This window comes from Molothrus aeneus, chromosome 4, assembly GCF_037042795.1.
Source record: "Molothrus aeneus isolate 106 chromosome 4, BPBGC_Maene_1.0, whole genome shotgun sequence".
Taxonomy (NCBI): Eukaryota; Metazoa; Chordata; class Aves; order Passeriformes; family Icteridae; genus Molothrus; species Molothrus aeneus.
In genome coordinates, this window is record NC_089649.1 from 1,167,691 (window position 1) to 1,183,642 (window position 15,952).

Genomic DNA, 15,952 nt, shown 5'->3' on the forward strand with positions numbered 1-15,952 from the left:
CAGGGAGAGAGGACGGGCTCATCAGTGGAGCCATGACGGGCTCATCAGTGAAACAATGACATCCCGAGCAGGGAAGTGACTGGCGGGGCTGTGCCAAAGCCCTCTGCACCTGGGAGGCTCGGGCTAACCGGGATGGAATGGCAGAAAGGAGCGTGCTGCTTGCATTCCCCAGACCATAGAGACCTTCTCTTTCACCGTGGGATGCCACCCCGTGGGTGAATGTTGTCCTCCAGGTGCTTAGGACGTTGCCAGTGGTGATGCAGGAAATCCCCACCATTCCCATGACGGGTATCTGGCTCAGTACCTGCCAGAATGCTCAGGCAGCTTTCAAAAATTAAGCACAAGATAAATATTTAGGGTTTGGGGTTTTTTTCCCCCATCGATTTAGAAAACTGTTCCTGCAGCCTGAACCAATACAGTCAGGAGCAGCCTCAGTGAAAATACATCTAAAACTGGGAAAACGCTATGGCAGTGAAGGGGGGAGTGCAAAGGACAACACACACACAGGCACAGTTTGCTCTGCTGGCTGGAAACCACTCACATTTTAGCAGCTAAAATGTTTCCAGGCAGTTTTTTCCCCCTTTCTGCTGTGGCTCTGGGATAGCTGGATGCTGGAGCTGGTGGCAGATAGGCCGTGCTCTCAAGGGCACTGAGCAGGAGCAAGCTGCCAGACTGAAAAGCAGAGGGCAAAAGAGAGGCACTCATGTGAAAGCAGAGAGGATCAGAGAGCTTGCCATGGAGGGCAAGTGGAGCAGGGCAAACCATGGGATTCAGAGCAAAGAGCCTGGAGGCAGGAGCTCCTCACTGGGGCTCTGACTGCCTCTGCAGATGCAAATGTCACAGAAAGAAAGAATTTAAAAAGTAGCTGTGAAAGGGAGACCAAGGGAAGGAGCACGAGCACCTAAGAGAAGCTGAGGAGCAAGTAAGTGATCAGCCAGAGGCAGAGCCATGGATAAAAGCAGAAGGAAAACCTAAAAGCCTTGCCCATCTTTTTAGCCCCAAGTAAGAGCCACTCTCTGCAGGGTTGGAGCCAGCTGAGCGTGGCTGGGTGCTGGGAGCACATCCCTGTGGATGCACCAGGAACGGAACCCAGTATGGTCCAAAGCCCACCCAGGAGATGGGGCTGAATTACCTGTCCCTGGCAAAGATGAATCTTAAAAAGGGGCACAACAATAGTGCAAGTCCACATCCCAGTTCACAAAGGTGCTCTCTCCCTAAGGATCTGTCAGGGACACATCTCTGAGCCCAGGAACAACAGCCAGAAAGCAGAGTCCTCTGCTCCAACCTGCCAGGTCTTATCCTGTTGCTGGGTATCCATCAGGAAAAAGTGTGGTCACACTAACACACCTATGCCAGCGTGGCTTGCTCTGCTAACTGCACTGACATCTGCTAATTGATTTATCTGATTACCCAGCCCTGTGGGAAGGAGTGTGCAGCTGTCCCAGGAGTACCTCCCAGGTTGGGATGAAGCATCCCTGCCATCTGGCCCGGACTCCATTCCTTTGTGTAATTGATTTCTCAAAAATCTCATTTTCCAGGGAGCTACTCCAGTGACTCCCAAGCACACACACACCTGCTTTGGATCTGCTGTGGACAGCAGTCCTGAGAGCCTGGAAACTGCTTCAGAAGTGTGCAGAAGCACACTGGAGAAAGCCTGTGCTCAGCTGCCACCTCACAGCCTGTAAATAAATGCTCATAAGCACCATTTGCTGTGAAGGTGCACTAAAGCAAGCAACCACTGGGTTATTTCCCTTTACAAAAAATACCATGGCTCCAGGAGCATCCAAGGGAGCTCGTGGACGTGTTCCACTTCTCTGTGCTACAGCCCAGACCTTAAAAGCCCAGCCTTCCTTGGGTCTTTACTGCAGACAGGAGGGCCCTGTGGCTTTGTGAGCCACACAGGCTGCCATTCTCACAAAGAGCTGCCAGGGCTTAGCAGGGAAGCTCAAATTAGTGTGGAAGTACAGCACTTGGCTTCCTTGGATTGGGAGGATTTAACTCACCAGGAGACTGCCAGGTCCCTGACACTGATCCACACATGTCAGCAAGCCAGGGATTTCTCTTCAAGTACATTTTTCCAACGAATTGAATAAACAGCAAGGACATAGAGTAATAAAATAATGATTTACAGCAGCAGCACCGAAGTGCTGGGAGCACAGAGAGAAGTGCAATAAACTGTACATTAGTGCTCAGGAGGTAGAGAGCCTTTTGAGACCCATCACTGGGGACAATGACTCGCATCATAAAATCAGCTTAAGATGAACCACGGAGCCCTAAAGCACATCAGCACCCTTCACACAGATGCCACTTTGCTAGTTGTGCTTTGTGACAGCTGTGGCAGTGAGTGACAGCTGGGAGGGGGGAATAACCAGGCACACAGCTTTCCTGGGGAAACACAGGACCTGAGCCTAAAGCCCAAGAGCAGAACAGCAAAAACTTCTGGAGGCCTTTAGAAGCCTCTCAATGGTTGCTAATCAGCTTTCTCAGAGCTCCCTTGAATCCTAACAAGTGGCACTTTAAGGAGATGGTTTTGAAGTGGTGAAAATTGCAGTGACATACTGCAAAATTGCCGGGCAAAAATGTTTTCTAAGCACGTACTTAAAAATGCTCTTTGAAAACACATAATAAAAAACAATTTTGCATCAGATTGAGGATTTACGCATTTCTTGGTGACAGGAGAGCTGCTTTACTCCTGTTTGAGGCAAAACCAGCTTTTAAATGCTTGATATAATTGTTAAGACACTAAAACAGAAAGGATGATAAAAAAAAAATAATCAGTGCCATTTCTGACTGGAGTCTGGATTAAATTAATTCCTTGCATCAAATATGATGAAAAAATTATTACAAAGGTCTCAGGGGATGAGAAAATACATTTCTGTGGTTCCCTCTAATTGGGGCTGGGGCTCAGAACAAGAGGGATGGAAGGAAAGATTGGGTGGGACACAGAGAAATGATCTCTTTAATAAGAAATGGGCCATACTGTGACATTTCAGAGCCCTTGGGCTAGAAGACCAAAAGATCTGTCAAGAGAAAGGAATTTTAAGTTCTGCCATGGGTAGAAGGAAGCCTGGGAGTCAATCTAGGCGGTTTAAGACTGCAATTAGCTCTGGAGGCTTTAAGAAAAAGAAGATGTAATTGCTGCACTCAAACTTCAAATGCAGCAAGGATAACAAGCGCTGGTTTCTCAGACAACATCATTTGGGAAATTTTCCGCAGCATTATGGTCCTGAAACACAAATTAGAGATCGCCAGGCCTTTTCTCTCTGAAAATATATTATCCTAATTTTCATCTTATTCAGGGTACCCTCTAGCTCCAGGGAGACTAATGAAGAGGAAGCAAAGACCTGATGAGTTCCATGTGGAGACTACATTTATGGATTAATCCCAACAGGGAGCAAATAAACCTTATTCCCAGAGCTCTCGGTCGGGACTCCACACAATCAATTGAGGAATGGATAGTTATTTATGGCTGAGGCTGTTTTGACTTTCAAATAAACATTTTAATTATTTTAAGTTACGCTGGAACTTGGAATGTGAGCCCTTCTTTCATGGCACTGCCTTGCTCTCCTGCCTCCTAATCCCAAACCACTCTGGTCATTATGACACTGTGCAAACCACACTGATCTTCATGCCTAAATCATTGCAAAGGTAAAATATGTGGGCCAGGCAAACTAGAGAAGAGGGAGGAGGAAAAGGGAGGAGGATAAATGAAAGAAACACTCTCAAGATACACTGAGCCCAAAGAAAATGAGGTGCCCAACTCTGAAACCCTTTTGCAATCAGGCTGGCACATCCTGATCCATCTTTGTACCCTGCTCTCCCCTGCCTGCTCCTATGAGCAATTTTAATAACCAAAGTGCTTCAGAGCGTTTCTTTTCCAACAGCTCATTTTCAATTCAGTACCTGCACCACTTGCACTGCCAGCTTTTCCCTTCAGCCTAATTTGGTGTGCTGTGGCCTTTCCACTCTGAGATTATGAAGCCACACTCATTTTCAGGGAAGCTCATTAGAGTCCCCTGCTAAATAAAGGCAAGGGGTGAAATCACGACACAGATCTGTTGGAGCTACAGTCTCACCTTCACTCTGTATTCTGGCATTTCATCCCCCTCTGCTTTCTGTAGGGAGACTGAAATAACTGCAGGAGGTTGTCCTTGGGAGACCAGTGGAACGTTTGGGTTGGTGTTTTGACCTGCAGCAGGTAAGGGGGAGCATGCACACCACACAGCACCCTTGGCTGTTCTCCCTCCCATGGATTTGTGCACGAGCCTTCTGGAGCCCTTCCTGCCACTCCTGACAAAAATAACAGGCTCAGCTTCATTTTTGGATTTGGCTGCTTGAGGGATTAAAAACTAAAACAGGAAAAAAAAAAAAGAAAAAAACCCATTCTCTTGATAACTTAGCAAAGGTTTCAATAATTGAATTAATATCATCTCCACAGAAGGCAAATTCAGTTTCCCTGAACCTTTCAGTGCATATATGCTTGTGTTTTCCTAGAGCATTTACCCTTCTTTGCAGAAAGATGGTTTTAAAAAAATAAATAGATTTGCTGGTGCTTTATTCAGTTAGTTAGCTAGTTTACTTCTCTGGCTTAAAGATTAGATGTTTTCTTTTGGTAAAGCTGGCTATCCCAACTGGCTGTATTAAAATAAGGAAGAATCTCAATCAAAAAGCCTCTCCTAAGGCAAGCTTTCTTGTTAATATGCACCAACATGAAAGGGTTTCTTTTCATCCTATACAACTACAGTGTGTGTAAATTGCAGGGGGCTCATTGGCATAAATCTTGGCTGTGACCTCTGAGGTAAACTGGATTTACATTACTTTCTGACAAGAATTAAATGAAGGCCTTGTGGATATATGAACAGCCTTCTAGACTGCAACAGATGGGCATGAATGTGCTCCCTAGGCAAACTATCAGTGACATCTGTGTCCTCCAAATTCTGGTGGTCTCAGCCAATTAGCAGGCGAAAGGGGAGAGAAGAAAAAAAAAAAGAAGAAGAAGAAAAAAAAGAAGCCTGCCCCTGCACAGCTTCCCCAGGCAGAGCTGAAGCACAAGTGCTTCTGTTTGGAAATGGGATCAGAAGCAGCCTCCAGCAGCAAGGAGGTGCTTTGCTGGCTGCTCTAGTGCAGAGGTAACACTGCAGGAAAAGCTGAGATAATTAGGTAGAAGAGATATTAATATTAACACATGGCAGATCCCAGCCCCACCTAAGGCTGTGTGGGGCTGGGACAATGGGCTACCATCATGGATTTGCACTGCTGCAGCCAAGGATGGAGATTTGTGGGTCCTAAAAAGCAGAGGAGGGGTGAAAGTGAAGCCCAGTGCCTGACACAGCTAAGGCAGGAAAAGCCCCACTCCTGATCCATATTCACATCCCCACCACGGCTCCCTTTCCCTGCAGAGAGCTGGAAGGGACCCAGAAGGGTTTCCAAATCCTCTCCAAAGGGGATCCCATCCCCTCCTTGGGTGGATGGGCTCTGGGGAGCGACACACTCGATGGCCACTGCACCCGCCTGCTCCAGAGCTCAGAGCTTTGTGGAAGAGCATTTCAGCTACAAAAAAACATCCTGGGGAGAAAAACCTTTCCAGTTTTGTTTGTCAGAATGAGGTTTGGGATTCCTTGGTGCAGCACAGCCACAGAATAGAGCCAAAGCCACACAGCAACTACTCAGCACACGGAGAAGTGGCCAGAGGGGCACCAGGGAGTCAAAACTCCATCTCCAGCCTGCAGCAGAGCCATGGTTTCAGGCCAGTTGTAGCACAGGAGTGACCCAAAATGTGAGGCTCACTCTCTGTCTCCCAGATTTGAATGGAGCTGCCATGGCAGGAGCAGGCAGGACCTCTGGCTAAAAGCAGAGCATGGAACAAAAGTACCTGTTGTTTCGCCCTGGTCATGACTTTTCAGAGAGGCCACTTGCGTTCTTTCCCCCTCATCACTGCTGTCCCAAGTACTACTGGGGGATGTAGAAAAAAAAAAAAGGGAATAATTGAGGGGCAGATCAATAAATTAAAAAGTTCTAAAAAAAAAAAGAAAAAGAAAAAAAGGCATAATGAATTTGGTACAGCACATATTTTTAGATCAAAGATGCCTTTGAAGTGACAAACCCTTAATCCATAAACTACTGAAGCACTTCCTTTCTCTCCCAAACTACTTGTTGTCAAATAAAATGGAAGTCAAGGAAATTATCTTTATCTGAAAATGGCCAAAAGAAGCCATCACCTAATGACAGCCTTGTCAAAATGACAATTGGGGAAATTGTTAGGAAGGGGAGGCCTGATGACTGGAGGAATAAGCTGCCTGTTTGCTCTAATCTGGTCAGGCAGGCCCCACACAATTCCAGTCAGCTTGCTGTGTGAAACAGCTAAGTCTTTGTCAGAGCAGGCAGGGGCTGGAAAGACTTCTCTTTCATGAATATGTATCACCACCCTCCACGTCTGCAGAAAAAAACCCCAAACCTTCCAAACAGCAAAACAAAATGACAAAAACCAAGAAATCCCAGACCAAGAAAATCCTGAGATATGGAGGCGCACAGATGGAAAAAGCATCTGAGGAATGAAAGTGCACGTTTGGGAAGTGCAGCCAGAAGTAGCCTCTTCCCAAAGGCTTTCTTTGCACTTTTATGCCCCAGTAGGCTGGGATGAGGCACTTCAAGTGCACAAAGGCAGAAGGGCCCATCGGGGTATTTAATGTCCATCACTGTGTGGTTTAGATTTGGTGCTGGTGGCACCAAACCCCACAGACACACACACGGAGCTCACAGGAATTCCTTGTGCCAGCAGGGAATCACCCCAGCAGGTCTGAACACTTCCAAGGGCAGGCACAGAGGCAGCTTTGGATCAGGGGCAGAAATTCCCTGTGAAGCCTCAAATTTCATCCCACTGAAATGATTTTTCTGAGAGATGTCCATGACATCTGTAAATGAAACCCTTCACAACATCTGAAACTGAAACTATTGAAACTCCTGTAAACCCAAAAATGGTGTTTAAAGCAATGATGGACAGATGGGAAGAGAACACAGGATCAAACAAAGCCCATCCCTGCTGCAGAAAACCCAAATGAAGACATTTTAAGCTGTGCTGGGTTTTGTCTCTGTTGGAGAACTACATCATCAATCAAAGCACAACAATGTCTGAAAAGTTACCTTCAAGTGCTTGCTGCCATCTTTTTAACTTTGCTTGTAAAACTGCAAACCAGATCTTGATTTATTACAGAGAGCTTGTGGCGATACCATAAACTTCAGTTTTTCTCGAAACAACAACCAGAATATGAAAGTTTGGCTCCCAGCAGAGATATCAAGACACAGTGCTCAGTTCTGAGGTTGCCCATATTATGCAATGTTTGCTGTAGACATTTCCATTTCATTAGCATATTCTGCTTTACAGGAAACCCAGCAATGAATGCTGTCCCTGATCTGAGGCTAATCCTCTTTAAAGAGCTACAGGCTATATTACATGTGGCCACAGCCATGGCTGTGCCAGGCCTGCAGCACTTTGAAGCTGATTGAACAGTGCTCCCTTGTGAGGCCATACACAGAGACAGAAAGGGATGCTCCCTGTGCTCTGAAATCCTGCTCTTCCCACCTCCAGGAGCTCCTCTCAGGGACAGAGCAGAGACACCCAGCTGCCTTCACCACCCCTCAGTGCCAATTTTTGTGCCTATAGTAATAAAAATCCCTTTTCTTCCTAAACCTCAGCAGCAACTGCCCCGAGGGAGGGCTTCCAGAATAATCAAAGGTGAAGGAGAACCAGACAGCTGCTTCCCTGAGAAGGAAGGAAGCTGCTTGAGTAGTTTGGGACACACAAACATATCTATCTTGGAAGGGAAAAGAGAGAAATGGTCATGGATGTACCTGTAAGGCTGCATTGCTCACAGCTGGGTGCCCCTGAAAGCTGTAAACTGAGATAATGGAACTGTGTTTTTATTGCCACACACTGTGGAATCTCCAACACCTTCACAACTACAGAAATTTAAAGGGGAAAAGAAATTACAAAAGAACAAAAAGGTCACTATGTTCTCTGGTCCTGCTACATATCAGCAAAATACAGCTTATATTATCTTTAATTGTTCAAAATTACTTTCTTTGTTCAATGTAGGGAACTGGAAAGGCTGACTCTGCTCAGTCTGCAGTGTGCACATGAAATTTTCTCTGTCTGAATGGTGTCAAACCAGACAAGGAGAGTGGATTCAGCCTCCATAGTAAAATGCAGGGCCTGGTGAAGGCAATGTTCAACTCCTTGCTATCAAAATAGCCACAAAAATTATTTTTTCCTTTGCAGCAGAGGGAGAAAGGGTCCAGAGAAAAAACAAACACAAGGTGGAGGGAGTAGCAAAGGGAATAGGAAAAATAATCAGGAGGATGGTGAGAGGGAAGAACAACAGACAGCAGGAGGGAAAGGAAAATGGAAGAGAAACTGAGACAGAAGAGAAAGGGAGAAGCCAGACAGTCTCTGAAGGAGGACCAGGGGCAGACCATGATGCAGAATGAAAATGAGAACTTGGAAAGGGACAAAACCAAAGTTCATCTTGTCGGGAGTACTTCTCAGCAGCCAAGGTGAATATTCCTCACCAGTTTATTCAGGTCACATGAGAAGAAAAGAGGAAGAGCTCTTTTTCCTGAGTAAACAAGGATCAAAGAGGGAAATAAACAGAGGGAATTGTGCCCTCTCCTCCTCCTCCTTTGGAAGATCTCCTCTCTGCTGATGGAGTGGAGCTGCTCTTGGCACTGGGAGCTAAAACTGCAGGGAACACACATCCTCTCCTCCCTGTCACACTGACATCCAGTGGAATACAGTGGGATGTCTCTGGAGCACACCTGCCTTGGAGAAGGGCCTGTCTCTTTTCTGTTTGAACATGAGACACTCGGTTGCTGTGCAGTAATAACTCATTGCAGAACCTCACTACAGGTTGTTGCACACTCCATCAGGCCTTTCCCAACTCCTGGAAGTTATCACTGCCATTATTACCAGTAACTTACAAGCACCTCGATAACTCTTGCACTACCGAAATTAAATGTACAACTAAAAACTAAAAATAAAGAAAAAGGAAAGAACCCCCACCAACAAACAACAACTAATTAACACAAAACACAAAAATCGCCCCAAACGAACCTTGTGTTCCCATGTGTGGTCACAAACTGCCACCTACTGGCTCCCATTCCTGTGCTCAGAGTGCCTGGGTGGCTTGGAATGAGAAAAGGGCTGTCAGCAGCCTGGGCTTTATGGCCCTAAATCACTCAGCTGTCACTCAGCTGCTCCTCAGTGACTTGGCAGGACAGTTTCAGGTCACCCCTGTGCCATCCTGGGACAGGGCAGGTACAGCAGCACTGTGCCCAGGCTTGTGTCACAGGTGACAAGACACAGTGAGGCATTTAACACTAGGGAAAGCCAGCAAACAGGGCTGCAGGGGACAGCCACCCACCTACTGCACCCCTTTTGAGCCTTCTGAGCCCAAAAAACCACGGGAATGATACTCACACACAACATTTACACCTGAACCCACTGGCAAATCCAAGCACCACATCAACAGTTTTGATAACCAGGTACAAAATCTGACCTTAGGAGAGAAGGGCAGAACTATGGAAATCTCAGCAAGCAGAAATCAGCCAGACTTCCTGCTGATTCAGCAGGGTCAGGAAACTTTCATTGTGTAAATTTCAATATAGAGACAAGGAGAAAGTTTCAGACTGGTCTGGAAAGGCTTTTATGCCATAACAGAGACTGAACTATAAAGGACATTTTTCCCAAGTGTCCAAGAAATGTCACCACAGCATTCCCAACTCATAAGCACTCCCACAGATGATTAAGAGACTATACTTCCTATAACTCTTCTGACCTACCGTGAACATGCCAGAAAGAGAAAGAAGCACATTTCCCCTCACTGATTCCTGTTTCCTAAGCCAATTAGGACTGACAGCAACATAAAAGTTCCTGCTATTTTTCCATTTCCCAGATTTACCTATGGATTTTGCTCTGAATTTAGAGGAGTCAGTTGTCAGAAAAACAACACACTGTCACAGCCACGGCAAAACCACCTCAATCTTCCAGCCTGGAAAACACTAAATTAGCCCAAACACCACATTTATCTGCAGTTTCGCTTTTGACCAAAGAAATTTCAACAAAAAGAAGAAGTTATTGTAATACTGGAATGACCTCTACTACAGAACAGAAGAATTTCAGCAGGAAGATCACCCAAAAACCCCACAGGCACAGAGTGCCTGCATATTATTTTTTTCCCTCATAAAGGGCAAACCTGGAGCTGTTTTCCTGAAGCTGGCAGCGTTTCAACTGACTAGAAACTTATTGAAGAGAGAAGCTGTAAATCCAGTTCTTGCCCTCCCCTGTACAAAATCACACAGAGCTATACTTAAACCATAAAACAATAAAGAATATGCAGCTAATTTGACGTTACACAATCCTAGGGGAAAAAGGGAAAGGTCTTTACATACCTCAGTAAATACAAGTATCAAAATAATCCCATCAGAAAAGTTGTCTGATGACCTGGGACTCGGCTGTTTCCACAAACGAAGGGCTGACAGGAATTATAACGATCGACAGATGCAATAAAGAGCAGGATTGCACAATTCTGGCTTTTCCAGAAGGCAACAAAGTATTTCATTTTTCTTGTGTGTGAGCACACAGGCCCAGCCCTGCCTGCTGTAAAAAAATGCCTTCACTCTGGGAGAAAGTTGGAACAATCTGTTTTCCTTCTCTGCTTTTCAGCACAACTTCTTGCAAAACACAGTTTAATCCCTTTTTTTCTTTTTTTTTTTTTCTTTTTTTTTTCTTTTTTTTTTTTTTTGTCAGGGAGAAGAGCCCATGGAACAGCCCTATTAGACTGCATACAGATAAAAGTTATTCCATATGAACTACAAGGGAATTTATCAACCCACAAGTCATTGACCTGTTTGTTGAAGATATGAAAAGAACCTACAAGTGAAAAACAGTTCGTATGAAGCAAGGCAGAATTTGATGGCCCGTGCCAAAGCAATGAAGCCCTCAGTACTTGCAGTGCAGGCACAGGGAAGGGAGAACAGGGAATGTTTGGGATCAGGATGGAAAAGGAACGGGTTCACTTCGCCACTTGTCCTGGACTGAGAGGGTAACACGGGTGAACATGAAAAACCAAGCCGCTGGATAAAGAAAAACCCATGGCGTTCTCAGGATTTGTAAAGGGAAAAGAAAAAAAAAGAGAAGTGAGGAAAAGTTTTCAGATCAGTTTAGGCCATCGGCCAGGGCAACATTATTTCCCAAAGGCGGTGCAATTAACCTGAACTGCGGTTGCTTAGAGCAAACAACCAAACATTTTAAAATAATCAATTTAAGAACATCATCAGGTCAACTGCTATATGCCCACAGTGCGCCGCTTCCCAAAGCCTTTTACTTCTCAAAGCGTTCATTTGGGGGTTAAACCGGAATTACTTTGTCTGACAGCTGAGCCCCTTGACTTGTGATCCCTGACACGGCTCTGAACACATGCTCAGAGACCCCGGACAGACCTGTGGCTATTCCTTTAGAGTTATCCACTGTAATAAATGATTTAAATATTTTTTCTTTTTTTTTTTTTTCCTTTATTTTTAAAGACGTCCTACTTCCGGCCCCACGGCGCCCTCTGCGCTGCCCGCCCCGCGGTGCCCTCAGCGCCGCCCGTCCCGGCTCCTCCCGCCTCAGCGCTTCCCGCCGGCTCCCTCAGGACTTACCGGGAGTCAGGAGCCGCTGCAGCCCTCGGCGGCCGCCGGAGCCCCGCTCCCAGCAGGTGAGGAGGCGGCGGGCCGGGCCGTGAGGGGAAGGAGGGGGGCGGGATGTGCCAGGCAGTGCCCCTGGGTTCGGTCCGGAAGATCCCGGGCTGGCCGTGCTGTGGGGTGGGTAGGTGGCACTGAGCCTGCTCCAGGAGCCGGAGCCCATATTCTTAGGGCTTCACGCTCTTCTGCTGCCTCTGGAAGTGGGGGTGATGACACTCGCTGTACCCTAGGAGAGGATGATGAGGTGAGAGCACGGTGGAGGGACGGACAACAGCGGGGCAGTGGCTGCCTTAGAGCTGCAGAGAAATCTACAGAAGGTTTCTTCCTCCTGGCCAATGCACTCTAGTAAGTAGAAACCCCTCTTAAGTAGAAACTCGTCAGTTTACGTGAAGGAATGTTCAGTGTGCTCGACCTCGGTGAGCCTTTGAGGCAGGACCGGGCGGCCGTGAGGGGGTGCCTGAGGTGATCGTGGATCCGGAGCGGGGTCTGTGGGAGCTGCCGGGATCCAGGCTCATCAGGGAGAGCTGCCGAAGCAGTGGGAGGCTGTTCTTGTTTTTTAGTTAATGTAGCCATCTGTAATTTGCACTGAAGTCGTGAGGCACAGAAGTGTCTCTGAACTGCAAACATAATGAAAGTGCTCGGTGGTTTTCCCCTTCACCAAAGATGACCTCATGTAATATCCCCTTCTGGCGCAAAACAAGGAAGGGCAGAGCTGGACACGGGGACAGTCCCTCCTGGCCCACAGAGCTGCTTCCAGCGTCCCAGAGAGAGCTGGGGAATCCACAAGCAGGAGGGACTGGTAATGGTGCCACCACAGCTTGGCTCACAGATGGCCAAGGAGTAACCTGCTCTCAGGGTGTCTGTCTGCACTCCTGCCAAAAGCACAGATGATATTTCCTAGTTGTTTTAAAGGGAGCTCTGCTGGAAATTCTGTGTTTCACTCATCATCTGTGCTGTTGCAGCCTGCTTCAGTAAACAAGCTGGGGTTGCTGAGCTGCTGTGTCAGAACTGTGGCTGGTTTTGTGTTAAAGGTGCAAAGGGAGCAGTTTTGAGGTTTCACACAGAAAAAACGATGCACCGATACACCACCATGCGCTGTGCTTGGTGTTTGGGTGCAGTGTGTAAAAACCACAAGTCAACTCCATCATCACAAAACACAATCATCACTTCATGGCAGTGATGATTTAGCTGCTCATAAAGCTCTGGATGGAGCTGGTGAGCTCCAGAGCTGTGTGAGACACACTGGGAACTTACTGCAATCTGGATGTGGAAACATCTGCACGGTGTGATACCAGTTAAATGGCTGTTCACATGTTTCCCTGGTGAGTAACTGGGAACTCATTTGCTGGTTTCTGCTTTCAAATAGCAAGGCTTTTCTTTTCAAGGCTCAGTTTTAGTGTGGGAAGACACTGGCCTTGCATTTAGAGAAGCAGATGGCAGCCTTTCCTGAGCTGTCTCAGGTTTTATTAGGATGAACTGCACTCACTCAGGCTTTGGAACAGAATTTGTTTCATAAGTATGTGGTCTCTGTGCTGAACGTGAAGAACTTTGAAAAACAACACAAAACTACCAAATCCAAGAAAAGTAAATTTTTTTAGCGCTTCTGAAGCAGCAGAGAGCTGGGATTTTCCAGCAGACAATGGGGAAGTACCTAGAAGTGGTGACAATTCCTCTTTTAGGTCTCATGGACAGTCCAACTTTTTACATTCACTTTTTATGCTATCCCAGTCATCACTCTCTAAACACTTTTTCCGTGCAAGAGGTCAGTTTGGAGACCCCAAGGAATGCTTTATAAATATTTGAATTACCACTGCTTACAGACAGACTGTTGTTAAAGATCTCTTGATAAAGAGCAGAGCACACAGGCCCAGCCAGTTCTGCCTAACCCCATTTTAAGCCAGTTCTGCCTAACCCCATCAAGCAAATCTAACTGCTAAATGACATATTTCCTGCAAAGATAAATCTGCCTCGAGAGGAGCTTGCTGGCAAGCAGCGGTGAGTTGTGGCTGCTGTGCTTCCAGGTATCTGGAAGCTTCTGTGCAGTGAGTGGAGAGGAGCACAGGGAATATCTCAGTGCTGACACCAATCTGTTGGGTTCTGCAGCCGCTCTGTGCCGTGGTTTTGCCGTCTCCTGGCTCCAAGGGCTCCTCTTGCCATGAGCTCCTTCGAGGAGGCCGAAACAGAGGAGACAGTGACGTGCCTCCACCTGACCTTCTACCACCCTGGGCAGGGTGAGAAGATGATGTTCCGCTGCCTGGATTTCTGCCGGCGGCAGCAGCTGCGGGCAGACGACACGGCCAAGTTCGGCCGCGACTCCAGCCTGTGCCACTACAGCCTGGTGGACACGCGCGTCTCCCGCATCCAGTTCTCCCTCCAGTTCTACAGGAAGCTCCACAGCTCCGAATATGCCTTCGAGATCAAGAACCTCAGCAAGAAAACGAAGCTGACCGTCAACCAAACGGAGCTGGGTTACTTGAACAAAATAGACCTGCCCTGGAAGTGCATCATCTGCTTCGGGGACTACCAGATCCTGGCAGAGATTCAAGAAGGGGAGGCCGTGGATTATTTTGAGACTCACTTGCACTTGGCTGAAGCACCCATCTTACAAGAAAAGTGCCTGCCATCCCTGCAGCCTATACCTGAGAATGGCATTTCTCCTTCCTTTTCTCTTGGCCAAGGCAAAAGCCCCACAGAGATTGATGAGAACGAGCTGTGCTAGTGAGGAGAAGGAGGCTGGATCAGGTTTTCTAGCCTCCAGCATGCACAGCTCTCACCTCAGCCCAGTGTTCTTGGTGGTGCTCACTGACTGCTGCACATCAGTCTTCTTTACTTGGTATTATCAGCCCGGGCATTCCAGAGCACTGCTCCCTCCACAGGAATGGATTCCTGACACTGCCTTCTCGGAGGGCTCTCTGATGCCCAGAAAGGTGTGGGAGACAAGAGTTCACTCAAATCCACAGAATCCCAGAACTGTGGCCATGTGCCTTGGAGGGATATTTAACAGGCATTAATACAGAGCGTGCACAGCAGGGTTTTGGTCCCAGCCAGGGGGTGACACAGTGTCTTGTTGCATATTATACTTTTTTGGTCCCAGCCAAGGGGTGACACAGTGTCTTGTTGCATATTTTACTTTATGCTCTGCTTTGCACACCAAATCCCAAACAGTATTTTTTGCGAGCCTAGGTTGTGACTTCACAGATTTTGCAACTTAGAAACACTTTGTCCTTTTATGTTTTTATTAGCTTCAAAGCAAGGTTTCTTTTTTATTTTCACTAATTTAATTAACATATATTTTTTGCAAGTCAACTACTTTTGCTTGTGACGTAGACAAACATGTAGCATCTATGATCATGGTCTATAAAAATCCACATTAATTTTGCAATAAATACATTTTGTTCCCTAGTAAGGGTTTGCTCTGTTATATAGCTGCACTCTAAAAGAATTTTTGGAGAATAAAATTATTTCCAGGACCATCAAGATAAGAGACTGTCACTGGCACAGTTCCAGGCTTTCCAAAGATGCCATGGCTCCAAGGTAAGAATTTACTTAAATACTTTCTGGAAGTTTTCTACCTTTACTCCTCTACCCAAACCTCTCTAATAATTTTCTGGTCTTTTAAGTATTTCTCAGATTGTTTCAGTCAAGTTTTTCTTTGTCAGGGCTCAGCTTTTCATTGGCGTTTGGCTTTTTTATTTTGGCAAGTATTTTAGCTTGCTTGAAAAACACACTGGGGAAGACTAGGAGTTACCCACTTCATCATCCCTGAATATTAGGATGCATTTCAGCATTAATCATTCCAAGAAAACCATAATTATAACTGAGGGGAGGAAGGCAGCCAACCACGAGTGAGAGAAAGCGACATGGGAGAGGCAATGAAACTCAAACACAGGCTTATGCAGGATTTGCCTGTTCATCTCCTCTGTGACAAAATTACTTTGTTGTCATGTTTTCCACTCTTGGAAGCCGTCTGTGGTTTCCAAATCACTTGCTCAGTCCAATCACTTGCTCAGCTGTATTTACTGGAGGAAAGAATCAACCGTGTAAAATGCATATTAAAAAATGGATTGTCTCCTATCACTACATTGATCTGACCAGCAAAAGGTTATTTTGCCTTTAAAGGGTGTGGGTACAGCTGCTCATTTCCAACAGGAGAAGGGCTCCATACTCCAAATTCCCCAGGTCTTCTGCAACAGGTCCCCAGAAGGGACACTGTGGG

The 15,952-nt window shown here is 46.5% G+C and overlaps 1 protein-coding gene across 2 annotated transcripts; it reads left to right on the forward strand.

The window, feature by feature from the left end:
- Window positions 1–11,649: 11,649 nt before the first annotated feature.
- TIFA (TRAF interacting protein with forkhead associated domain) lies at window positions 11,650–15,138 on the forward strand. Of its 2 annotated transcripts, XM_066549341.1 has the most exons (3): window positions 11,655–11,750; window positions 11,967–12,081; window positions 13,840–15,138. In XM_066549341.1, exon 3 carries the CDS (start codon window positions 13,892–13,894, stop codon window positions 14,453–14,455), a length of 564 nt encoding a protein of 187 aa, XP_066405438.1. In that variant the 5' UTR covers window positions 11,655–11,750; window positions 11,967–12,081; window positions 13,840–13,891; the 3' UTR covers window positions 14,456–15,138. The 2 variants fall into 2 exon arrangements, with proteins under 2 accessions (XP_066405439.1, XP_066405438.1); XM_066549342.1 differs by lacking the exon at window positions 11,967–12,081 and having other exon boundaries at window positions 11,650–11,750.
- Window positions 15,139–15,952: the final 814 nt, after the last annotated feature.

What these genes read in the sequence shown, in the direction of transcription:
- TIFA (XM_066549342.1), top strand. Translation starts at nt 13,892, where the DNA reads ATGAGCTCCTTCGAGGAGGCCGAAACAGAGGAGACAGTGACGTGCCTC.